The sequence below is a fragment of the Phyllobates terribilis genome, unplaced genomic scaffold, assembly GCF_046119375.1.
Source record: "Phyllobates terribilis strain yellow unplaced genomic scaffold, ASM4611937v1 Scaffold_12__6_contigs__length_324123572, whole genome shotgun sequence".
Classification (NCBI taxonomy): Eukaryota; Metazoa; Chordata; class Amphibia; order Anura; family Dendrobatidae; genus Phyllobates; species Phyllobates terribilis.
Genome location: NW_027362772.1, coordinates 163,161,253 through 163,188,562, shown reverse-complemented (window position 1 = coordinate 163,188,562; position 27,310 = coordinate 163,161,253). Strand labels below are relative to the sequence as shown.

At 42.3% G+C, this 27,310-nt stretch overlaps 1 protein-coding gene across 1 annotated transcript in view; it reads right to left on the bottom strand.

Moving 5' to 3' along the window:
* The window catches only part of LOC141172357 (myosin-binding protein C, fast-type-like), a 317,409-nt gene that overhangs the window by 57,641 nt on the left and 232,458 nt on the right, over nt 1-27,310 (bottom strand). Inside the window, exons 8-12 of the mRNA XM_073656475.1 lie at nt 11,866-11,908; nt 11,647-11,715; nt 6,275-6,501; nt 3,808-3,940; nt 1,959-2,083 (exon numbers count right to left, since the gene is read on the bottom strand). Coding sequence (XP_073512576.1) covers nt 1,959-2,083; nt 3,808-3,940; nt 6,275-6,501; nt 11,647-11,715; nt 11,866-11,908 — 597 coding nt within the window. The remainder of the gene's footprint in view (nt 1-1,958; nt 2,084-3,807; nt 3,941-6,274; nt 6,502-11,646; nt 11,716-11,865; nt 11,909-27,310) is intronic.

The window sequence follows — 27,310 nt, the reverse complement described above, 5'->3', positions numbered from 1 at the left end:
CTCTGGGGTTCGGCCCACTTAGTCATGTGCTTTGCTGTCATGTCCCTGATCATGCTGGTGGTGGTCAGGATGGTAGTTTTGCTACTCCTGCTGATGCTGGCCTGGCTTGTGGTGCAAATGGCCTTTTTGGGGTTATCGGCAGAGTCTTTATAAAACAACCAGACTCGGGAAGACCTAACAGTTGTACTGACAACTTCCGTCGTGTTGATGTTGTGGGGAACAGTTGCCCGCCTTCTGTCTGCGGCCACCACACTATTTCTTCCTGCCTGTTGTGGTGCTATGCCTCCCTCCCCCTGTGTGCTGCTATCCTCACTCTGTATGTCCCCCTGCCTGGTTTGGTCAGTTATTATATCATCCACCACTTCGTCTTCCACTTCCGCACCCTGGTCCTCCTCCTGACTTTCTGGCAATTGTGTCTCATCATCGTCCACCTCTTGTGACAGTTTCCCACCATCACCTTCGTGTGACCTTGGCTGCTCAAATATTTGGGCATCGCTACATGCGATCTCTTCTTGTCCCGCTTCAAGTGGACCGAGCAAGAGACCCGAATCTATAAATGGAAAAGTGAACAGCTCTTCAGAGTGTCAAAGTGTGGGATCAATTGTCTCTGGCCACTCGGCATGGTGTAAGGAAGGAGGATCAGGGTGAGGAATATGCGGTCCAGACTCACGGCCACTGAGACTTGACCATGGGGAAGACAGGGTGGTGGTGGCTAAGTGACTGGAAGCATTATCTGCTTTCCAACCAATTATCTTTTCACACTGCTCTGTGTTCAATAGTGGTGTTCTGCGGTACCCTATTAATTGGGACAGGAAGGTCGAGCGAGAAGATGTGGGTGTTTGTTGTGGCAAAATTTCAGCTAGCCCACAGCCTCGTCTTCTGCATGCACCATCATCATCATCACGTCCACTCCCCCGTCCCTTTCCACGCGCCTTGCCCATTTTAAATGGAGCACAATATTTTCTGCGTTCACTACAAATGGCTGGATTTGAACCGCAATGATATGTGTGATGGAAAACCACAGTTTTAAATAGCTGGCCTTTAGGTAACTATTTTTAACAGTGACCTTGTGTCACTAACTTCACTGACACACTGCAACAAAATTTCAATAGAGGCCAGAAATGGCAGAATTTTCAGCGCACTTATATGTGATCCATGTGACAGACAAACCACTGTTTTAAAAAGATGGATTTTTAGCGCTGTAATATGGAAAGGATCTGGCTGTATTCTGCAGTGCCAACAAGCAAATGGAGCAGAAAAACATGTTCTCTGGATTGCTTTTAAAGCAGATAATCAGGATTAAGATCCAAAAAAATTATTCCTAGCCCCTGATACCTGCCGCTATTTCTAGAAATATCTGTAAAAGCACCAGCAGACAGAACTGGAATGGACCCTCTTGCTATATGCACTGCAGTCTGCCACACACACTGCCTGCCTGCCTAGCACTGATATCTATGCAGCTGGATTAGTCCTCAGAAGGACTGTTAGTTGAGATGGATATGTGAATAATATATGGTGGAATACCTACACTAACTAAGAAACAAGCACATCTCTCCCTAGCTCAGCAGCAGCTCTCCCTACACTGCCTGATTCCGGAGTAGACTGTGACGAGCATGGCAGTACCATGTCTTATATAGACCTGTTGATGCTGTGCGGCCAGCCAATCACTGTAATGCCACAACTAACACATGGCTGCGGCATTACAGTGAGTGGCAGACAATCCCTGCATGTTAATTGGCTCTCAAAAGAGCGCCAAACATGCAGGGAAGGGACCTGAGCTCCCGCAAAGCAACCCCGGAAATACTCAGCAAGCGCCGAGCATCTCGAGCAATAGCGAGCATGCTCGCTCATCACTACAGGAGACACATGTAGTCCATGCTTTGTTGTCTGTGCTTGGTCCGGGTTTCATGGAAGTCTGTATGAGCCCTAAATGAGCATGTGTCTCAGAGTTCATTTACCTTTCACAAAGAGCTCCGTGGAACACCTTTCATCACCAACAACACACGTGTATTCTGCATCATCAGCCAAAGTGCATTTATTGATAGTCAGGATTCTTTTAAGACCAATATTCTCAAATACATATCTGTCAATAAAAAAGATGTAGCCGTTACCTAATTATGCAGGTAAATCAGAATTCAGTTAGATTTGCTGGAAATTCTAATGTTTGTGAATTAAAATTCCTGTTTGTAAAATTAAGGTCAACTGCATATTTACTGGAGAGGAGCGAATTTCCAAAAATCTGTTTTGATCAGTTTTGCTTGAATCAAATAACATCCATTTTAATCGAAATTGCTGTGAAATTGCAGTGAAAAAACATTTATTATGCTTTGATGTCTCTCCAGACCGCAAAGCATGATAAAGAAAAGACCAAGAATAAAAAATAATATAAGCATATACTCATCGGTCCTCTGCCTGCCTCTCAACTGTCCTGCTGCCACAGCTCCTCCGTTCCCTCCATCTGGTCACTCTTCACTTTTTGGATCTTCGAGACATAAGTATCACATGATCACCTAGGGTGCAATGAAATTCACTGACCAGAGGACCATGTAAGACTAAGTGCCAGAAGATCCAAGGAGTGAAAAGTGAGCAGAGGGAATAGGTAGATGATCTAGCGAGAAGCTGCGGCAACAGAGCAGGTGAGAGGCAGGCTTAGGAATGGTGAGTATAAAGAATCAAGCATCATGGATGGCCTCCTTTTTTGCTGGGTTTTTGCTAATCGAATCATGACAGATTGAGAATTCATGAAATCCGAGACAAATTTGATTGGTCACCAATCGATTTGTTTATTTCGAGACTGTACCAAATAGGAAGTCCTCAAGGGACCTCAATTTAATTTTGCTGTTTGGCCTCTGATCCTCCATGGCGGTGGTCTAGCATTAATAAAGAAAATAGACCAGTATATCTAACACAATAATGCCAATACCCTGCCCTGTGTATAATATACCTGTAGGAAGCACTGGCTTATCTAATTGCACTAGACTAGGGGAACCCCAATAAGAAAGACAGGTGGGGCTGTAAATATAATTCTTCAGACATAATTCATAGCTCACATCTGAGCCGCAGATGGAATTTCATATGTGCTAGCTAGTTTATGGTTTCTTAGTAGGGTTACTTTGGGACTGCCTTATGACAATCTGTGTTCATTTGTTTACACACGCCATCTACGTAGTCAATGGTGACTAATACAACTTTACCTAATAAGTCCATTCCAGCTCAAAATATAAGATCTGATAATGATCTTAAAACAGTGGTGTAACTAGAGTCCTATGGAACCTGGTGCTAAATTTGGACCTGGGCCCTCAACCGCATGTTGGTCAGATGTATGGGCCCTTGTAGTGTTATAGATCCTACAAAGAAATATGTATTTACCCCCATATAATGATGTCCACCTTGCTGTAATAATGCCTCCCATCCTGGACCCTTCCAGGTATAATGTCCCTCATCCAGGGCCCCTTCCTGGAATAATGGTCCCTATCCCAAGCCCCTTCCTGGTATAATGTGCACATTTTTGGCCCCTTCCTGGAAAAATGTCCCCATCCTGGCCCCTTCCTGTAATAATGTTCCCCAACCTGGGCTGGATTAGGAACCCCCCTTCTGCACAGACTGGTTTGCGGTCACACCCCACTGTCTTAAATTGATGATGAACATGGTGAGCTTGGTGTCATCTAGGTACAAAACCTTAAAGGTTTTGGAAATCTATGTTAAGGGATTATCCACCTTGAGGACTTATTATTATTTTTTTTAAAGGTCAAAGGAGAATTAATACAAACTTCTTCCAATACTGTCACTATTCAGATTTTTACTTACTTGGCACTGGGTTTAATGACTTGCCCATTCTTCATCCATTTTACTGGAAGATCAGGGTTTGAGACCTCCACGTGTATTTTAATCTTCTGGTGTCTGTCTACAGTGTAACAGTTATCAAGCTTCCTGGTAAAAGCTACAGAAAAAAACAAGAAATTAAGTCAATCATTCAATTATTAAAAATATCTTCTAATATTAAATATATTTGAAAAAAAGGCATATGCCGGGATTTGCCATTATTTGAAATTCGGTCAGTGTCTGACATCTTGGACCCCCTCAGAACCTCAGAGTGAATGGGGTACAGTGCTGGTTTAGAGCTGCATCAATTTTCACTGTTTTCTCTGCACAGCAGCACCATAGGCCCCCCACTAAAATGTAATGGGCTTTCTGTAGTTTCCTTCATTGATGTGTGTTAGAGATCGCAGTTGTGTGGAGAAACTTAGACAGGTATCAACCTTAGAAATGAACAGATCAGGCAAAGTTTGCTCGGATTTTCCTAGGAAGTTCAATTTGCAGAAAATTATTTTCCATAAATGTTATGTCTCTTATTATGCTCTGGAGTCCCTCTAGACCCCAGAGTATAATAAGCATAATATGTAAAAAGAAAATCCTTATACTTACAGCTCACTTTTCCGTTCCCTCGGCTAATCACTGTTTCCCATCTAGTCCTCACCGCATCTTCTGATCCCCCCTCCGCCGCTCGCACTGGATTTCGCGAGCCCCTCACGTGCCAGATATGGTTCTGCGCAAGTGCACAGAAGGTTGTGGTGTCAAAACATCACGATGTATGCCGCAACCTTCTTACACACATGCGCAGAACCCTCCAAAAACTGTGAAAGTCCCGGTACAGCTTCAGATGCCCATAGATTCCATCACAACTGGTGGGGGATCAGAAGATGAAGCGAGGACTGAATAGGTGGCGGTAAGTAACAAGAGATGAGCAGTGAGGTGAGTATAAGGGTATACGGAATTTTTAATTTTCCAACCTTTTGATGGCCATTACGGTTCAAAAATCAGCGGTTGCTGGATCTGCGAGGAAGAGGATTCCATTTTGGAAAATGCGAATTCTTGTAAAATTTGAGTAGAATTCAATTGTACTCGAATTTATTCACTCAGCACTCTACCAGCACTTTAGTCCCTTCACCCTTAGGATTGGAAGGGTGCCAGAGATCATAAAGTGATGGCATATCTTAGCAATAAAAAGTAATGAAAGTAGTGTTTGGTGTAGCAATGAAAATTGGGAACATGAAGTTGCTGCCAAAAAAAGAGAAAGAAGCCGATTATGCTAATGACACTCAGATCAAACTCTATTAGAGTTTCATCCGAGTGTCATCTTGGTGTGATCCGATTCTCTCACATAAGAGAACCACAGCTCAACTGCGAAAAAGATGGAGAACTTAATTTCTCCATCTTCTCCATTGTCTGAGTCAGCGGATGACATCCGAGTGCACTCCAATAGTCGAACGCACCCATAGACTTGTATACTTGTATGGGTGAGTGTGATCCAAATTCCGGAGCCACTCACAGCATGAGAAAAAAAATCACAGATCTGCACTGCCCAACGAATATCTCTCGGCCATGTTATACGCTTGTGTGAGCGACCCCTATAAAAAATGTCCAGCTACTTCACATAAGGGCACTTGGACCAATGTTATTCATTTAGGCTGTGCAGATGAGTTTTTTAACATAAATCGAATGTCCAGGTGAAAAAAAAAAACGCAGTGCGCACTAGCTGCACTCTAGAGACTCTTCAAGACCAGTAAGTTAGTGTAGTATTGGTATGGGGAGTACAATTGGGGGAGACAGGTTGAACTTGATGGACCTAGGTCTTTATTCAACCTACGTTACTATGAGTGCACAAAAAAAAATCGGATTCCATATGGATCATCAGTATTGCATTCATTTTTTACAAATATATTGTAATTATTAACATAGGAGACTGTACAGTATTTAGTCTTGTAAATTTTATTAACTGCTGATATAAAAATGTATACGTATGAATAAAAAAAAATGGACAAATAGTTGCATACGGATGACATTTCCAATGTCGAATCATTCGCTTTTTTCTGGATGAAAATTGGCCAATTTTATTTTTACACTTTTGCGTGAACGTGTCCTAAAAGCTAAGCAGCTTCATTGAATCTTATAAGAAATGTTATAATAACTATAAAACTGGTCAGATATTAATTAGTTTAACTTAAGACATGATTTACAAATTTTAGTAGAGAACGAAACACCAAGTCAAAACACCTAAAAAAAAGCAAATCAGAGTCTAAAAGAAACTTAATGAGAAGCAAAACACAAATCCCTTTGTGTGTTTCTAGTATTGCCGGCATTAAATATATTTCTCAGCAAATCGAGAACCCACCAGAAATGATACTTTTTAATTTCGCCTAAGATCATCGCCTCGGGACTTACGGACTTGAGTGTTAATTCGGAATGCCCATCAATAAGCAAACTTCCCACTTACCCTCAGTTTTCTGTATTTCAACTCTCTTTTTCTTGAGATGTTTCAACATTCCTCTGAGATCAGTTATACCATGCTGGAAAGCTATTTTTTCGTACTCGTTTGGTTTGGCGTTCCTCAATATTTCCAAGACATGTGGTGGGATATTTGCCATGGGGTCATCCTCGTCTTTTTTTTCTTTTTTCTTTGGCTCTACTTTCTTTTCTTCTTTTTCCTTCTTTTCTCTCTCACTTGGGTAAATAGAGACAAAACACAGTGTTCGGGTCTTGAATGAATGACTTTACTGTTGCATGAAGCTAACCTCTTTCTTGAAGGCGGTCAACCCAGCTACTCATGGATGTGGTTTCAGAAATCCCCATTAAAAGGGGATTTACAAACAGCTGCCATTGCCAGGGAAAACCTTTCTTTGTCCAGAAATTAACCCTGCTTTGATGTTGTATTATCTGATGGTCTTCTAGATGAATTGACAGCTTAAACGGAATCTGTCAGTAGGATCAACCCTCCTAAGCCGTTTATATGAGCATGTAGGTAGTAGAAAGTTGAATAAAATGATACCTTGATATCTGGGATCTGATGTGTTATTCCAGAGAAATCCATCCTTTTCTTAAAATGCAAATGAACTGTTAAGATCTATGGGCCGGACATAGATCATCCCTGAGAATATGCCTCCAGAGATTATTATAAATGAAAGGGGGCGTTACCAGTGTGAGACATGTAGATCAGGAGATCAGACTGTCAGTCATTACATGTCTCACAGTGGTAACCACCCCTTTCATTTACAATAAGATCTGGAAACAGATTCTCAGGGAGATATATGTCTCTCCCATAGATCTTAACAGTTCAATCGCATATTAAAAAAACATGGATTTCTCTGGAATAAAACATCCGATCACAGATATCAAGGAATCATTTTATTCAGCTTCTTATGACCTACATTCCCATATAGATGGCTTAGGACAGTTTATCCTACTGACAGATTTCCTTTAAGTCTACTAAAGTGTACATCACTCCCTAGCATGGTATGGGAATCTGCCCTGTGATACAATGTGGGGTCTTTAACCACTTACTGACACATTTTTTTTTTTTGACCATTTTTATGTCCTCTCTTTCTTCCTAGATTCATACCTTTTTTTTTATCCATTGACATAACCGTAAAAGGGATTGTTTTTTGAACTATGTGTAATTTTGAGTCTCCCTGATGAAGCAGGAGCGAAACGGCGTTGGAATGCTGTGAGGGGATTATGGAGACCGACCAAAGCTGCTGTCTAGCTTGTAAGTGCTGTGCTGAAACTAGACAAGATTAGGAGTCAGTGCACTCCTGGTCAGCTTCAAAACAACTGGATTATCAGACATCTAGACACCTTTCTCCTTCCATATCGTCTCGCTAATAATTTTGATTTGTAACATAGGGTAAAGTGGTGAAAAAAAACAAAATTACAAATTACATTGTTTTTTGGGTCTTCATTTTACAGCATTCAGTATACAGCGAAAATGATCTGGCAACATAATTCTTCAGGTCGGTATGATTATGACACTTCCAAACTAGAATAACTATTTTTATATTTTAATGGCTAAAAAAATCAGATGTTTGTGAAAAATTTGTTTTTGTTCTTTTTCCCAGACCCATAAATTCACTTTTTTATTTTTTCAAAGTTTCAGCTGTATGAGGACTTGTTATTTGGGTGGTCAACTATTATTTTCATTAGTATCAGTTTGGGATACAATTTTTTTATATTGCTTTTTACTACATTTTTATGGGAAGGAGATTTTTTTTATAGCATTTACTGGTTAAATCATTTTATACAGTATTTTCATAGATTGTTTGTTTGTTTATTCATTTATTTTATTTCTTTACAGACAGGATCGAATTAATTTGATGCAAATCCTATTCCAGTCTAACTTTATAAAATTCACATGTACCGGCAAAGTCAAACAACTTACGATTCAATTCGCACAAATCACCCAAAAATTGTCTGCCACATCACAAATGAAAAGGATATATTTTTTTTTTCACTTTTCTTTTAATTTAAAAAAGAAACATAAAAAGTCTATCAATGCACTGTTATTAAATGTGCTTGGTTACTACCGGGTCACCATCCATTTATATGGTGAGGTCACTTTGATATTACTAATTACTAAGACTGTATTTGCATTATAAGGATTTAAAAGGGTTGGATACAGTCATAGGAGCCCTCAGAGTGTTACACATGTTTTTAGGGCATTTTGAATACAAGCAATTTGTGGCGAATGTATGCTCATCAATTTAACATTTTGAGAAAAATTCATCAAAATTGGCAAAATTGAATTTCATAAGATTTGATTATCTCTATTTCTTTGTTATTGCTTCGGAAAATGGAATCTGAGCAACACTGCAGCGCTGGGAGGTAGGGGAGCGCTCGTCATCTCCCCCCCCCCTGACGTGCAGTGTAGTGAAGAGGTTGCACACTACTGACTTCATCACTCTGCTGCTGAGCGTCAAAGGACGCGTTGTGCTTGCTTATTATGTGGCAGTGGGGAAAACTGTAAAATGGAGCAGCATGGGGGTGGGTGGACCATATGGAGAAGTGTTGTGACAGTATGGAGAGGAGGGAGCATGGGAACAATATAGAGGAGTGGAGGACCATGTGGAGAAGTGGGGGACATTATGGAGAGGTGGGGGGCCATATGGAGAAATGAGAGCATAGGGGGACCATATAGAGAAATGAGTGTTCAATATGAAGAAGTGAGGAGACAGTATAGAGAGTTGGGAGAGTAGGGGACAATATGAGGGAACAGGATGGAGAATTAGGAATGCCTGAGGACCATATGGAGAAGTGGGAGTGTGGGGGGATTGTATGGAGAAGTGTGGGCACAGTATGGAGAAGTAGGGGACAATATAGAGGAGTGGGGGGACTATATGGAGAAGTGGGGGACATTGTGGACAGGTGGGGGCATGGTATGGAGAAATCAGAGCGTGGGTGGATCGCATGGAGAAGTGGGTGTACAATTAAAGAAGTGGGGGGACAGTATAGAGAGGTGGGAGCGTAGGGAACAAAATGGAGAAAAGGGGGTACAGCATGGATAATTGTGAGCATGTGTGGACCATATGGAGAAGTGGGAGTGTGAGGGGATTGTATGGAGAAGTAGAGGAACAGTATGTAGATATGGGAGCGTGGGGGGACAGTATGGAGAGCTGAGAGCGTGGGGGACAATATGGAGAAGTGGGGGAACTTTGAGCAGGGGGTTGGACCAGATGACCCAGGAGGTCCCTTCCAACTCTACCATTCTATGATTCTATGAACAGTATGTAGAGATGGGATGTGTGGTGGGACAGTATGGAGAGGTGAGAGCTTTGGGGACAATATGGAGAAGTGATGTCACAGTATGGAGAAGTTGGATTCATGTACTGACAGTGGATCTGGTAATGGATTAATGTACTGACCGTAGTCCTGATTGTGTACAAATGTACGAATCCATAACTGATCAGGTGGTTCTGGCACTGCATTCATTTACCTATAGTGGTTCTGGTGCTGCATTCATGTACTGACGGTGGTTCTATGTATATATAGCTGTGGGCCCAATATACTGTGTATAGGGAAGTTGTGGGGCATTATATTGTGTATAGCGGAGCTATGGGCCCCTCGTACTGTATATAGGGGAGCTGTGGGGACATCACACTCTGTATAAGGGAGCTATGTGTCCACTATACTGTATATAGAGGAGCTGTATATTGAGGGACCCAGTGGACATTATTAAATGTCAAGTGGGCACTTAAAAAACATTATTGTTATAGGGAAACTTAGCGTTTTGTAACCATTAAAGGGGCACAATGTGGACACTTTTCTAGGGCATTTGTACAATGCATTAATCTTTTCAAGGAAGCAATTTTACCATCTAGAAGGCACAATGGAGGCATTATTACTTTGCAAGGGGCACAGTGGTGGGTATTACTATGTGGGGCAGTAAGAGGAGCTCAGTATTGGGGTATCAGCAGGATGAGGAGTTTGTGCAGGTCGGGAATAGATGGGAACAGGACTGGAAATGTCAGCAGTCAAATTTGTTTTCGTTGTAAACTCTGCAGACGAGTCCTGGCTGGAAGAAGTTGTCATGTTTTCTAGGCCAGATGGAAAAGACGGGAAAATGAATTACTCCACCAGAAAGAATGTCATCTGTAAGTTACTATATATACCTGCACTGTAATTACTTGTATGGTCTGCAGGTTTGGTCACCATATGGTGGTAATATCAGTGTTGGCCTTGGTGTACAGATTCATTTTTAGTAACAATGCTTTCCTCTCTGAAGGTTCCTCTATACCCACAATCAAGGTTCACCACCATAGTTGTACCCACGGTTACCTGGTTAGGGGCCCACTCAGATGTTTTGTTCCCCCTCTCCCTGAGCTGAACCACTAGCTACGCCTCTGATACTTCCTTTAGGGGTTTGGAGCACTCTGATAATAAGTTCTAGGGCTGCGGAGAAAAGGTCTTTTTTGTTAGCAAATCGGGGTTTGGATTTTCACACAAGGGTTAAAAGAGTTGCCAAGGCTTGAGGCTCAAGTCTGCAATCACTCTGTGACTGTAGACTTGTCAATCCTCATAGAGTGCACAGTGTGCGCTGTCAGGATTCTCTGGTGCCGGCACTGGGAGCGGGCAGTCATGTGACTGCAAGTATGTGATTTACATAATTACAGCCACATTCCGACTAGACGTGTCTGGCTTCACTCAATTCACTTGTATTGAACAAGGCCACGCATGTCTAGTCGGCATGTGTGCAAATCACATACTTGTGGTCATGCGCTTGCTCCCAGTGCCTATGGTGTGGATTTACGTTTTTCGAGGTACTTCAACCTCATCTTCAGGAAACGACTACATGAGAATGAGGTTGGAGTACCTCGAAAAGTGTAGATCCACACCACAGAATAAACAAATGTTTTTATCTTATTGATTCTCCATTATCCTCTGTGGGATATTGACAGCAGCGCAGGAAAGCAGTCCATCTCCTTCTACTATCCTAATGCAGCAGCTGTGCAAGCGTATTCATTGTTGCAATTGCAACAAAATAAGGTGAGCTTATACCCCCTGTTTATTCACCCTTTGTATCATGGGTATCACCCTATTTGCACTATTGCTCCCTAGTTTCTGCTCCCAGTGCTGGCACTGGAGAATCCTGATAGTGCGCAATGTACGCGATGTAAGGATTCACAAGATTGCAGTCACATATAGTGATGGCATACTTGAACCCTGAGGCATGAACATAGATGGCAAATAAACATTGACCTTCTATTCAGTATAGTAAAATCTGGCACCAAAATGGGAGGCCCATTTTGATCTTTACTCTTTTGTTATTATTAATAGTGAATATAACAATATGGTGAATGCATATTAATGTTTGGTTACGTTTTCTTAAGAAGAGCACTAAAATCAAGTTCCCCGGCATCAGTTCTTCTCTTTCCTTCTCCACCGGGTCTAGAAGCAAATAGATTGAAACAAAAAGTTAGCAATACGATAAAAGAAAACATAAAATAGTAGTAGGTGTTTAAAGGGGCTGTCAAGAAGTTTAGATAACCCCTTTACACATTATATTTACTTAGGGTAGGTAATAAATTGGATACTTACGACCTCTTGAAAGCTTTCAATATGTTTCCATCATCACCAGCATCTGCAATTACAATAAAAGGTGAGGTTTCTTACATGAAAAAAGGTACAACAAAAATGCCACCAAGGTGCCTTATGTAAGGACCAGGCCACACAATCTATAAAGAGGCCCAAAAGACAATTCAATTTCAATGCATTCTCATAGATAATGGAATTAAATTAAGTTAGGAGGTCCTAATTCATAAATTCTTAAAGGGAATTAATAGTAGAAACTCCAATGAATTTTTATAATTGGCCAAATTTGGGGGTGCAGAGAGGTTGCAGGCCCTCCGAAGCATAAGTTCGAAAAGCTAGACTTCCATAGAAAAGAATTCTAGTGTGTCACAATGTGATATATCTTTATAGTATGATGATGTGACATCATTGTTACTATTACTCCAGTGCTAATGTTTCACCCAGTTCATTGTCCATGTGCTGAGACGTTACTGTCTTATTCCTGTACTGTGACATCGCTGTGAGAGATAAGCAAATTTTAGGAATTCACTGAATCCTTCCTTGCACGATTTTGCACATAGTAGAAAACTGAAACAGCCAGAGAAGGCTCACATGACCTCCATTGTGGGCTTACCCATGATGCCTTGCAGCTATCACATCACGTGATACAGTACAGCCAATCTGAAGGCAGTGTCTTAATATGTATAAAAGCAGGAGAAAGAAATGCAGCAGCCATATTGTGTTGAATCTGGATAGCGAGAGTACGTCACCGCTCAGAGCTTAGCAATAGAGATGAGGAGCGAATGCCAGAAATTGTACAAATTGTGTGTGACAGGACAACAGTGAAGAAATAGTTACCATTCATTTACCCATAGCCATAAATGTTGAGGTGACTTTACTAATGCTGTATTTTTATTAAAGAGATTGAAAGGGGCAGGGTAAAGTCCTACTAGACCTCAAAGTGACATACTGTACACTTCTTTTCAGGGCAATTGGAGGGATAATAGCACTTTTAATTTGCATTGAATTGATTTCAACGAAGGTGGTTAATTAGAATATCAAAGGATTCAATCAACTCGAATCATTGGGTTTAATATCACTGTGTATATTATCCCTGTACTGTGACATCACTGTCTCTATGATTCCTGTACTGTGACATCACTGTGTTTATTATCCCTGTACTGTGTCATCACTGTGTGTATTATTCCTGTACTGTGACATCACTGTGTGTATTATCCCTGTACTGTGACATCACTGTGTTTATTATCTCTGTACTCTGACATCACTGTGTTTATTATCCCTGTACTGTGACATCACTGTGTTTATTATCCCTGTACTGTGACATCACTGTGTGTATTATCCCTGTACTGTGACATCACTGTGTATTATCCCTGTACTGTGACATCACTGTGTGTATTATCTCTGTACTGTGACATCACTGTGTTTATTATCCCTGTACCCTTACATCACTGTGTTTATTATCCCTGTACTGTGACATCACTGTGCATATTATCTCTGTACTGTGGCGTCACTGTGTATTATCCCTGTACAGTGACATCACTGTGTTTATTATCCTTGTACTGTGACATCACTGTGTTTATTATCCCTGTATTGTGACATCACTGTGTGTATTATCTCTATACTGCGACATCACTGTGTTTATTATCCTTGTATTGTGATATCACTGTGTTTATTATCCCTGTACAGTGACAACACTGTGTGTTTATTATCCCTGTACTGTGACATCACTGTGTTTATTATCTATGTACTGTAACATCACTGGGTGTATTATCCGTTTACTGTGACATCACTGTGTGTATTATCCCTGTACTGTGACATCACTGTGTTTATTATCCCTGTACTGTGAAATCACTGTGTATTATCCCTGTACTGTGACATCACTGTGTGTATTATCTCTGTACTGTGACATCACTGTGTTTATTATCCTTGAACTCTTACATCACTGTGTTTATTATCCCTGTACTGTGACATCACTGTGTTTACTATCTCTGTACTGTGACATCACTGTGTTTATTATCCCTGCATTGTGACATCACTGTGTGTATTATCCCTGTACTGAGACATCACTGTGTTTATTATCTCTGTACTGTGACATCACTGTGTTTATTATTCCTGTACTGTGACAACACTGTGTGTTTATTATTCCTGTACTGTGACGTCACTGTGTTTATTACCTCTGCACTGTGACATCACTGTGTGTATTATCCCTGCACTGTGACATCACTGTGTGTATTATCTATGTACTGTGACATCATTGTGTGTATTATCCATGTACTGTGACATCACTGTCTATATTATCTCTGTACTGTGACATCACTGTGTGCATTATTTCTGTACTGTGACATCACTGTGTTTATTATCTTTGTAAAGTGACATCACAGTGTTTATTACTCTTGTACTGTGACATCACTGTGCTTATTATCTCTGTACTGTGACATCACTGTGTTTCACATCCCTATACTGTGACATCACTGTGTGCATTATCCCTGTACTTTGACATCACTGTGTTTATTATCCCTGTACACTTACATCACTGTGTTTATTATCCCTGTACTGTGACATCACTGAGCATATTATCTCTGTACTGTGGCGACACTGTGTATTATCCCTGTACTGTGACATCACTGTGTTTATTATCCTTGTACTGTGACATCACTGTGTTTATTATCCCTGTATTGTGACATCACTGTGTGTATTATCTCTATACTGCGACATCACTGTGTTTATTATCCCTGTACTGTGATATCACTGTGTTTATTTTCCCTGTACAGTGACAACACTGTGTGTTTATTATCCCTGTACTGTGACATCACTGTGTTTATTATCTATGTACTGTAACATCACTGGGTGTATTATCCCTGTACTGTGACATCACTGTGTGTATTATCCCTGTACTGTGACATCACTGTGTGTATTATCCATGTACTGTGACATCTCTGTGTGTATTATCCCTATACTGTGACATCACTGTGTTTATTATCCCTGTACTGTGACATCACTGTGTATTATCCCTGTACTGTGACATCACTGTGTGTATTATCTCTGTACTGTGACATCACTGTTTATTATCCCTGAACTCTTACATCACTGTGTTTATTATCCCTGTACTGTGACATCACTGTGTTTACTATCTCTGTACTGTGACATCACTGTGTATTATCCAAGTACTGTGACATCACTGTGTTTATTATCCCTGTACTGTGACATCACTGTATATATTATCCCTGCATTGTGACATCACTGAGTGTTTTATCCCTGTACTGTGACATCACTGTTTATTACCTCTGCACTGTGACATCACTGTGTGTATTATCCCTGTACTGTGACATCACTGTGTGTATTATCTATGTACTGTGACATCACTGTGTGTATTATCCATGTACTGTGACATCACTGTCTATATTATCTCTGTACTGTGACATCACTGTGTGCATTATTTCTGTACTGTGACATCACTGTGATTATTATCTTTGTACTGTGACATCACTGTGTTTATTATTCCTGTACTGTGACATCACTGTGCTTATTATCCCTGTACTGTGACATCACTGAGTTTATTATCTCTGTACTGTCACATCACTGTGTTTAATATCCCTATACTGTGACACCACTGTGTGCATTATCCCTGTACTTTGACATCACTGTGTTTACTATCCCTGTACTGTGACATCACTGTGTTTATTATCTCTGTACTGTGACATCACAGTGTGTATTATCCCTGTGCTGTAATATCACTGTGTGTATTATCCCTGCACTGTGACATCACTGTTTATTATCCCTGTACTGTAATATCACTGTGTTTATTATCACTGTACTGTGACATTACTGTGTGTATTATCCCTCTACTGTGACATCACTGTGTGTATTATCCCTGCACTGTGACATCACTGTTTATTATCCCTGTACTGTGATATCACTGTGTTTATTATCTTTGTACTGTGAAATCACTTTGTCTATTATTACTGTACGGTGACATCACTGTGTTTAATATCCCTGTACGGTGACATCACTGTGTGTATTATCCCTGTACTGTAACATCACTGTGTGTATTATCCCTGTACTGTGACATCACTGTGTGTATTATCCCTGCACTGTGACATCACTGTGTCTATTATCCCTGTACTGTGACATCACTGTGTGTATTATCCCTGTACTGTGATATCACTGTGTCTATTATCCCTATTCTGTGAAATCAGTATGTTTATTATCCCTGTTCAGTGACATCACTTTGTTTATTATCTCAGCACTGTGACATTACTGCGTGTATTATCCCTGTATTGTGACATCACTGTGTGTATTATCCCTGTACTGTGACATCACTGTTTATTATCCCTGTACTGTGATATCACTGTGTTTATTATCTCTGTACTGTGAAATCACTGTGTCTATTATTACTGTACGGTGACATCACTGTGTTTATTATCCCTGTACGGTGACATCACTGTGTGTATTATCCCTGTACTGTGAAATCAATGTGTGTATTATCCCTCTACTGTTACATTACTGTGTGAATTATCCCTGTACTGTAACTTCACTGTGTTTATTATCCCTGTACTGCGGCAACACTGCGTGTATTATCTCGGTATTGTGACATCACTGTGTATACTATCCCTGTACGGTGACATCACTGTGTGTATTATCCCTGTACTGTGACCTCACTGTGTTTATTATCTCTGTACAGTGACATCACTGTGTGTATTATCACTGTACAGTGACATCACTGTTTATTATCCCTGTACTGTGACATCACTGTGTGTATTATCCCTGTAATGAGACATCACTGTGTGTATTATCTCTGTATTGTGACATCACTGTGTTTATTTTCCCGGTACGGTGACTTCACTTTGTATATAATCCTTGTACTGTGACATCACTGTGTGTATTATCCCTGTACTGTGACAGCACTGTGTATTATCCCTGTACTATGACATCATTCTGTGTATTATGCCTGTACTGTGACATGACTGTGTATATTAGTCCTCTACTGTGACAACACTCTGTGTTTATTATCCCTGTACTGTGACATCACTGTGTTTAATATCTCTGCACTGTGACATCACTGTGTGTATTACTGCTTTACTGTGACATCACTGTTTGTATTATCCATTTACTGTGACATCAATATCTATATTCTCTCTGTACTGTGACATCACTGTGTATTATTTCTGTATTGCGACATCACTGTGTTTATTATCCTTGTACTGTGACATCACTGTGTTTATTATTCCTGTACTGTGATATCACTGTGCTTATAATCCCTGCACTGTGACATCACTGTGTTTAATATCTCTGTACTGTGACATCACTGTGTTTATTATCCCTATACTGTGACATCACTGTGTCTATTATCCCTGTACTGTGAAATTACTGTGTGTATTCTCCCTGTACTGTGACATCACTGTGTTTATTATCTCTGTACAGTGACATCACTGTGTGTATTATCACTGTACAGTGACATCACTGTTTATTATCCCTGTACTGTGACATCACTGTGTATATTATCCCTGTAATGAGACATCACTGTGTCTATTATCCCTGCACTGTGACATCACTGTGTTTATTATCCCTGCACTGTGAAATCACTGTGTGTATTATCTCTGTATTGTGACATCACTGTGTTTATTTTCCCGATACAGTGACATCACTGTGTATATAATCCTTGTACTGTGACATCACTGTGTGTATTATCCCTGTACTGTGACATCACTGTGTATTATCCCTGTACTATGACATCATTGTGTGTATTATGCCTGTACTGTGACATCACTGTGTATATTATTCCTCTTCTGTGACAACACTCTGTGTTTATTATCCCTGTACTGTGACATCACTGTGTTTATTATCTCTGCACTGTGACATCACTGTGTGTATTATTGTTGTACTATGACATCACTGTTTGTATTATCCATTTACTGTGACATCAATGTCTATATTCTCTCTGTACTGTGACATCACTGTGTGTATTATTTCTGTATTGTGACATCACTGTGTTTATTATCCTTGTACTGTGGCATCACTGTGTTTATTATTCCTGTACTGTGACATCACTGTGCTTATTATCCCTGTACTGTGACATCACTGTGTTTATTATCTCTGTACTGTGACATCACTGTGTTTATTATCCCTATACTGTGACATCACTGTGTGCATTATCCCTGTACTTTGACATCACTGTGTTTATTATCCCTCTACTGTGACATCACTGTGTCTATTATCCCTGTACTGTGAATTCACTGTGTGTATTATCCCTGTACTGTGACATCACTGTGTTTATTATCCCTGTACTGTGGCAACACTGTGTGTATTATCTCTGTATTGTGACATCACTGTGTTTACTATCCCTTTACGGTGACATCACTGTGTGTATTATCCATGAACTGTGACATCACTGTGTTTATTATCTCTGTACTGTGACATCACTGTGTGAATTTTCCCTGTACAGTGACATCAGTGTGTATTATCCCTGTACTGCGACATCACTGTGTATATTACCCCTAAACTGTGACATCATTGTGTGTATTATCTCTCTACTGTGTCATCATTGTGCGTATTACCTCTGTATTGTGACATCACTGTGTTTATTATCCCTGTACTCTGACATCACTGTGTAATATAGCTGTACTGTGACATCACTGTGTGTATTATCCCTGTACTGTGACATCACTGTGTTTATTATCCCTGTACTGTGACATCACTGTGTAATGTACCTGTACTGTGACATCACTGTGTGTATTATCCCTGTATTGTGACATTACTGTGTTTATTATCCCTGTACTGTGACATGACTGTGTTTAGTATCCCTGTACTGAGACATCACTGTGTGTATTATCTCTGTACTTTGACATCACTGTCTGTATTATCCCTGTACAGTGACATCACTGTGTGTATTATCTCTGTACTGTGACATCACTGTGTTTATTATCCCTGTACTGGTACATCACTATGTGTATTATCCCTGTAATATGACATCACTGTTTATTATTCCTATACTGTGACATCGCTGTGTGTATTATGCCTGTACTGTAACATCACTGTATTTATTATCTCTGTACTGTGAAATCAATGTGCTTATTATCTCTGTACTGTGACATCACTGTCTGTGTTATCCCTGCACTGAGACATCACTGTGGATATTATTCCAGTTCTGTGACAACACTTTGTGTTTATTATCCCTGTACTGTGACATCACTGTGTTTATTATCTCTGCACTGTGACATCAATGTGTGTATTATCCCTGTATTGTGAATTCACTGTGTGTATTATCTCTGTCCTGTGACATCACTGTGTGTATTATCCATGTACTGTGACATCACTGTCTATATTATCTCTGTACTGTGACATCACTGTGTGTACTATTTCTGTACTGTTACATCACTGTGTTTATTATCCTTGTACTCTGCCATCACTGTATTTATTATTCCTGTACTTAGACATCGCTGTGCTTATTATCCCTGTACTGTGACATCACTGTGTTTATTATCTCTGTACTGTGACATCATTGTGTTTATTATCCCTATACTGTGACATCACTGTCTATATTATCTCTGTACTGTGACATCACTGTGTGTACTATTTCTGTACTGTGACATCACTGTGTTTATTATCTCTGTACTGTGACATCACTGTGTGAATTTTACCTGTACAGTGACATCACTGTGTATTATCCCTGTACTGCGACATCACTGTGTATATTATCCCTAAACTGTGACATCATTGTGTGTATTATCTCTGTACTGTGACATCATTGTGCGTATTACCTCTGTATTGTGACATCACTGTGTTTATTATCCCTGTACTGTGACATCACTGTGTAATATACCTGTACTGTGACATCACTGTGTGTATTATCCCTGTACTGTGACATCACTGTGTTTATTATCCCTGTACTGTGACATCACTGTGTAAGATACCTGTACTGTGACATCACTGTGTGTATTATCCCTGTATTGTGACATTACTGTGTTTATTATCCCTGTACTGTGACATGACTGTGTTTAGTATCCCTTTACTGAGACATCACTGTGTGTATTATCTCTGTACTTTGACATCACTGTCTGTATTATCCCTGTTCAGTGACATCACTGTGTGAATTATCTCTGTACTGTGACATCACTGTGTTTATTATCCCTGTACTGGGACATCACTATGTGTATTATCCCTGTAATATGACATCACTGTTTATTATTCCTATACTGTGACATCGCTGTGTGTATTATGCCTGTACTGTAACATCACTGTATTTATTATCTCTGTACTGTGAAATCAATGTGTTTATTATCCCTGTACTGTGACATCACTGTGTTTATTATCCCTGTACTGTGACCTCACTGTGTTTATTATCCCTGTACTGTGACATCACTGTGTTTACTATCCCTGTACGGTGACATCACTGTGTGTATTATAGCTGTACTGTAACATCACTGTGTTTATTATCTCTGTACTGTGACATCACTGTGTGTATTATCTCTGTACTGTGATATCACTGTTTATTATCCCTGTACTGTGACATCACTATGTGTATTATGCCTGTACTGTAACATCCTTGTATTTATTATCTCTGTACTGTGACATCAATGTGTTTATTATCCCTGTACTGTGACATCACTGTGTTTATTATCACTGCACTGTGAAATCACTGTGTGCATTATCTCTGTATTGTGACATCACTGTGTTTATTATCCCGGTACGGTGACATCACTGTGAGAATTATCCCTGTACTGTGTCATCACTGTGTGAATTATCCCTGTACTGTGACATCACTGTGTATTATCCCTGTACTATGACATCATTGTGTGTATTATCCATGTACTGTGACATCACTGTGTATATTATTCCTATACTGTGACAACACTGTGTGTTTATCATCCCTGTACTGTGACATCATTGTGTTTATTATCTCTGCACTGTGACATCACTGTGTTTATTATCCTTGTACTGTGACATCACTGTATGTATTATCTCTGTCCTGTGACATCACTGTGTGTATTATCCATGTACTGTGACATCACTGTCTATATTATGTTTGTACTGTGACATCACTGTGTGTACTATTTCTGTACTGTGACATCACTGTGTTTATTATCCTTGTACTCTGACATCACTGTATTTATTATTCCTGTACTGTGACATCACTGTGCTTATTATCCCTGTACTGTGACAACACTGTATTTATTATCTCTGTTCTGTGACATCATTATGTTTATTATCCCTATACTGTGACATCACTGTGTGCATTATGCCTGTACTTTGACATCACTGTGTTTATTATCCCTGTACTTTGACCTCATTGTGTTTGTTATCCCTGTACTGTGACATCACTGTGTTTATTATCTCTGTACTGTGACATCACTGTGTGTATTATCCCTGTGCTGTTATATCACTGTGTTTTTAATCCTTGTACTGTGACATCACTGTATTTATTATCCCTGTACTGTGGCATCACTGTGTTTATTATCCCTGTACTGTGACATCACTGTGAGTATTATCCATGTACTGTGACATCACTGTGTTTATTTTCTCTGTACTGTGACATCATTGTGTGAATTATCCCTGTACTGTGACATCATTGTGTGTATTATCTCTGTACTATGACATCACTGTGTGTATAATCCATGTACTGTGATATTACTGTGTCTATTATCCCTGTACTGTGACATCACTATGTTTATTATCCCTGTTCTGCGACATCACTGTGTTTATTATCTCTGCACTGTGACATTACTATGTGTATTATCCCTGTATTGTGACATAACTGTTTTTATTATCCCTGTACTGTGACATCACTGTTTATTATCTCTGTACTGTGACATCACTGTGTTTATTATCTCTGTACTGTGAAATCACTGTGTCTATTATCCTTGCACAGTGAAATCACAGTGTTTATTATCCCTGTACGGTGAGATCACTGTGTGTATTATCCCTATACTGTGAAATTACTGTGTGTATTATCCCTCTACTGTGACATCACTGTGCGTATTATCCCTGTACTGTGACATCACTTTGTTTATTATACCAGTACTGTGGCAAAACTGTGTATTATCTCTGTATTGTGACATCACTGTGTTTACTATCCCTGTACGGTGACATCACTATGTGTATTATCGCTGTACCGTGAAATCACTGTGTTTACTATCTCTATACTGTAACATCAGTGTGTGTAATATCCCTGTACAGTGACATCACTCTGTATTATCCCTGTGCTGTGACTTCACTGTGTATATTACCCCTAAACTGTGACATCATTGTGTGTATTATCTCTGTACTGTGACATCACTGTGTTTATTATCCCTGTACTGTGACATCACTGTGTTTATTATCCCTGTAATGTGACTTCATTGTGTGTATTATCCCTGTACTGTGACATCATTGTATGTATTATCTCTGTACTGTGACCTCACTGTGTTTATTTTCCCTGTACTGTTACATGACAGTGTATTATGCCTGTATTATGATATCACTGTGTTTATTATCCCTGTACTGTGACATGACTGTGTTTAGTATCCCTGTACTGTGACATCACTGTGTTTATTATCTCGTACTGTGATATTACTGTGTTTATTATCCCTGTACTGTGACATCACTATGTGTATTATCCCTGTACTATGACATCACTGTTTATTATTCCTGTACACTGACATCGATGTGTGTATTATGACTGTACTGTAACATCCCTGTATTATCTCTGTACTGTGACATCAATGTGTTTATTATCCCTATACTGTGACATCACTGTGTGCATTCTGCCTGTACTTTGACATCACTGTGTTTATTATCTCTGTACTGTGACCTCATTGTGTTTATTATCCCTGTACTCTGCCATCACTGTGTTTATTATCTCTGTACTGTGACATCACTGTTTGTATTATCCCTGTGCTGTTATATCACTGTGTTTATTATCTCTGTACTGTGACATCACTGTGTTTACTATCCCTGTACTGTGACATCACTGTGTGTATTATCCATGTACTGTGACATCACTGTGTCTATTTTCCCTGTACTGTGACATCACTGTGTGTACAATCCCTGTACTGTGATATCACTGTCTATTATACCTGTACTGTGACATCACTATGTCTATTATCCCTGTTCTGTGACATCACTGTGTTTATTATCTCTGCACTGAGACATTACTCTGTGTATTATCCCTGTATTGTGACATCACTGTGTGTATTATCCCTGTACTGTGACATCACTGTGTGTATTATCCCTGTATTGTGACATCACTGTGTGTATTATCCCTGTACTGTGACATCACTGTTTATTATCCCTGTACTGTGACAACACTGTATTTATTATCTCTGTTCTGTGACATCATTATGTTTATTATCCCTATACTGTGACATCACTGTGTGCACTATGCCTGTACTTTGACCTCACTGTGTTTATTATCCCTGTACTTTGACCTCATTGTGTTTGTTATCCCTGTACTGTGACATCAATGTGTTTATTATCTCTGTACTGTGACATCACTGTGTGTATTATCCCTGTGCTGTTATATCACTGTGTTTATAATCCTTGTACTGTGACATCACTGTATTTATTATCCCTGTACTGTGGCATCACTGTGTTTATTATCCCTGTACTGTGACATCACTGTGAGTATTATTCATGTACTGTGACATCACTGTGTTTATTTTCTCTGTACTTTGACATCATTGTGTGTATTGTAGCACCCTGAGGATTCGGCTGCTACAGGGGTATTGCACCTCAACCCAGAGGTGTGGTATTCCACTCCCGGGTAAGGATGGAGTGTGGAACTGAGCTAGTAGGCTGCATGCACTACACACATCCCATTTCCGGGGGACAGACCGACGGTACTCCCACTTAATAAATGTGCAGGTACGACCGAGTCTGTCCTTGGCTGGAGTGGGAGGGGGGGTGGAACATCCCAGTAGTGTAGGGGCAGATAGGGGGAGCAGCCTGGGTAAAGCTAGGAGCTCATTGGGTGCTGGTCACCTGAGCTCACACATAGAGGGAGTATATAAGGTGGGCACCATCTTAGATCAGGGTCAGTCAGTCAGCCACAGTCAGCCAGTCAGACAGTCTGTCTGAGAGCCTGAGAAGCAGAGCAGAGGAGAAGGAAGAGGGACCCAGAGGCGCAGGAAGAGGGGACCCCAAGAGCCCATAAGAGAGCTAATAGGGTGAAGGGTCGGCAACAGGGTACCGGATCCCAAGCTGGTGGAGGCTACAGCACTAATCCTCAGCCAGAGACCGGAGGTCGTGGGCAGGATCTGCCACGACCACCCACTAAATCCACCCGGAAGGCAGACCAAGAATAGGGTCAGGGAACCCAGAGACAAGGGTTTACCACCAAGAGGCCCGAGGGAGCCGGACTTAGGTGGAACCCTGGTGGGAACGGCCAGAAGAAGGGAGAGTCAGAAAGGAGCTCAGGACCACACTCCGGAGTTGCCTGGGAGTTGACCGAGTCCAGGACCTGGTGGACGCAGCACGGCTCGGGTGGTCACTGCTGTACACAGTGACCCGAGCAACACCAGTAAGTAAAACCCTGGAACTGCATTTTATGCCTCTGAGTCTCTTTGCTGCACCTTCACAACCACCATCCTCCACGGCTGACCCCCTGAGGCTATACCCCTCCCGTTGGGGGTTATACTACCAAAGCTGCACACATACCAACAGCCTCAGCGGACCCTGCTGCAGCGGCGGCCTTTTGACCGCAAATCAACGGGTGGCGTAGTCGACATAAAAGAACATCTAGTAACATCTATAAGGACTGCCACACACTGAGTTTGACACCCTGGGCACGGACCGGGTCACAGCCACTCGGAGACTACAACCCCCATCTGATCCGGCTCCGGGTATCCCTAACAGCACTGGCCCAGGGGGCGCGTCAACTTTGGCGTAGTCGGCAGGATAACGTGCCCGCAACAACCGGGTACTGCGTGCCTGAAGAAAAGTTCACCGTTACCTCAAAAAGAAGTCTCCCGCCGGTTCCGGATGGTCCCCGCCAACGGACCCCATCACAGGTCGTTTCCCGCCGGTTGTCCGCCATTTGCAGCTTTTTCCCGCCATTTCCAAAGATTTCCCGCCTTGGAAGAGCGGACGCCATTATGGGCGTGCCATAGGGTGGCAAGAGGCCACCTCCCATCGTGGGCCAGGTCGAAGAATGGCGCCAAAAGCGGAAACCGCGCCCACCAACAGAGACTGTGATGCTGGAAGTGTCCATCAGCGTAAGAGAACTGCCCCTGGAACTGACAATCACTAAGTTGCCCCGGGACCACCCTCAATGTGGGCGGAGACAGAACAAGAGAACAAAGATGGGTGTCGCCTGGAGCAGTCTGGAGAGAGCGCACCCGGAGACAAGAAGTCTGGAGGAGAGTCCAGAGAGAACACACCCGGAGATGGAGGGAGAGGCAGGTAGCACCGACCCAGTGGTCAGGAGCCTGTTGCAGGTCGCCACTCCAGAAGGCCTGCTGGAGATCCTGGCGCAGCTCCCCGGAGATCGGGAGCGTGCACAGACCGCGTTGGAGGGCCTCGCACGGAGGATGGCCCGGGTGCAGCAGGAAACACTGGCGGAGTGGACTCGAGAGATGGCCCAGCAAGCCGGAGACCGCCAGCGAAGCATGCCACCCGCAGCGGGGAGCAAGTCCACCTCTGAGGACGGCGAAGGAGGGACGACGGCCGGAGACGGCGCCGCGGAGGGAGCCGAAGAGATGAAGGCAGGTAATGGGGACGACAGCATCCCGTGCCCAGAAGCCGTAAACCTGCCCCAGCTCCCCGTCGCAGAGCCCGAAGCCCCACTCACCGTTCCCGTAGCCGCTGCGTCATCGCTCCAAGCTAGGCCTCAAGCGGCCGGAGCCGCGGCCACGCCCCCTGCTATGTCACGTGCCTCAATCCAGAGCGCGGCCAAGCAGGAGAAGCCACCGGCCTGGTCGCAAGGCCGAGTGCCCCCGGGCGCCGCAGTACCAACAGCGCCCTCCACCTCTGCCGAGCCGCCGGCCTGGTCGAAAGGCCAGGAACACCCGGGCGCCGCCGTCTTCACGGTGCCCTTCACATTCAGGGTGCCCCAAGCCTGGTCGCAAGGCCTGGTAAACCTGGGCGCCGCTACCACCACAGCGCCCTCAACCTCTAGAGCGCCGCACCTGGGTGAAGACCTGTTCGCCCAGCATACGTGCCCGGATGGGCAGCCCTTTGTGTGGCCTCCGGAGTTCGTCAATCCCCGACTCCGGAGGGAACGGCCTCTGGATGAGCCCCTGATACCGCCTCCGGCGCCTGTCAAGATGACCCCGCTCCCGCTGGAAGAAGCGCAGTTCGAGTGGGACCCCACCGGAGGAGACCTCATGGGGTTCACTCAGGAAACAAGGGCAGCCGCAGCTGAGCGTGCGGAGTGCTGCCGCCAGCAGTTGGAAGTCTTTGACAGGGAAAGGAGAGAGAGGCGGGTCCGTGAGCAGCGGCTGCAAATACAGAGCGCTGAACAGAAGAGCCGGACCCGGAGGAACCCCCGTGCAGCTCATGGTCCCCGCACCATCGGGACTGTGATTAAGTTCAACCTGCAGCATGGGTGGGGCTTCATTAGAGACCATCATACCCCCGGCGACGCCTTTGTGACCCGCAGAGACGTAGAAAGCCATCTGCCGGAGGGACACAGAGGTCGTGACCTGTATCTAGGGGACGAGGTCACCTTCACCCGGCACAAGTGTGCCAAAGGACCCTACGCCCTCCATGTGCATCGCCTGACGGAGGAGGAGCTGCGGTGTGAGGAGGAGCAAGAGGAACCGGACGGGTCTGAAACAGAAACTGAATCCAAAGAAAGAGCAGGAGGACGCCGTCGTTGAGTACGGTAGAGAAGAGACTGTATATAGTTGCCCGTAGGGGTACCAAAAAAAACTGTTGCTGCTTAAAATATGTTCCCCGTTGGGACAAAAGAGTGAACTGTACCCGTGTGTCCCCATCCCTTAACAGGCTGAGGACTGTGAACAGCCGTCCTTAATCCCACTGGTCGAGGACTGAGAGCGGCCATATCCCATTTGTATATAGTTGCGCTTCCTAAGGCGCCCTCTACCGGTTTTATAGGAAACTGTTTTCTTTCAAGAGAGACTGTCGCACTTTACCCAGTCACAAGTTGCACAGTGACCGGAGGAACCAGAAGCAAGAATGTTATTTATGAAAAGTTTTATATGAAAAGTTTATTACTGATGATAATATATATGATGTTTTATATGTTGATGTTTATGAAAAAAAAAAAATTGTATGTTTTTGGATGTTTATTCTTTTACAGCCCGAGGACGTGCTGTGATTTACCAGGGGGGAATGTAGCACCCTGAGGATTCGGCTGCTACAGGGGTATTGCACCTCAACCCAGAGGTGTGGTATTCCACTCCCGGGTAAGGATGGAGTGTGGAACTGAGCTAGTAGGCTGCATGCACTACACACATCCCATTTCCGGGGGACAGACCGACGGTACTCCCACTTAATAAATGTGCAGGTACGACCG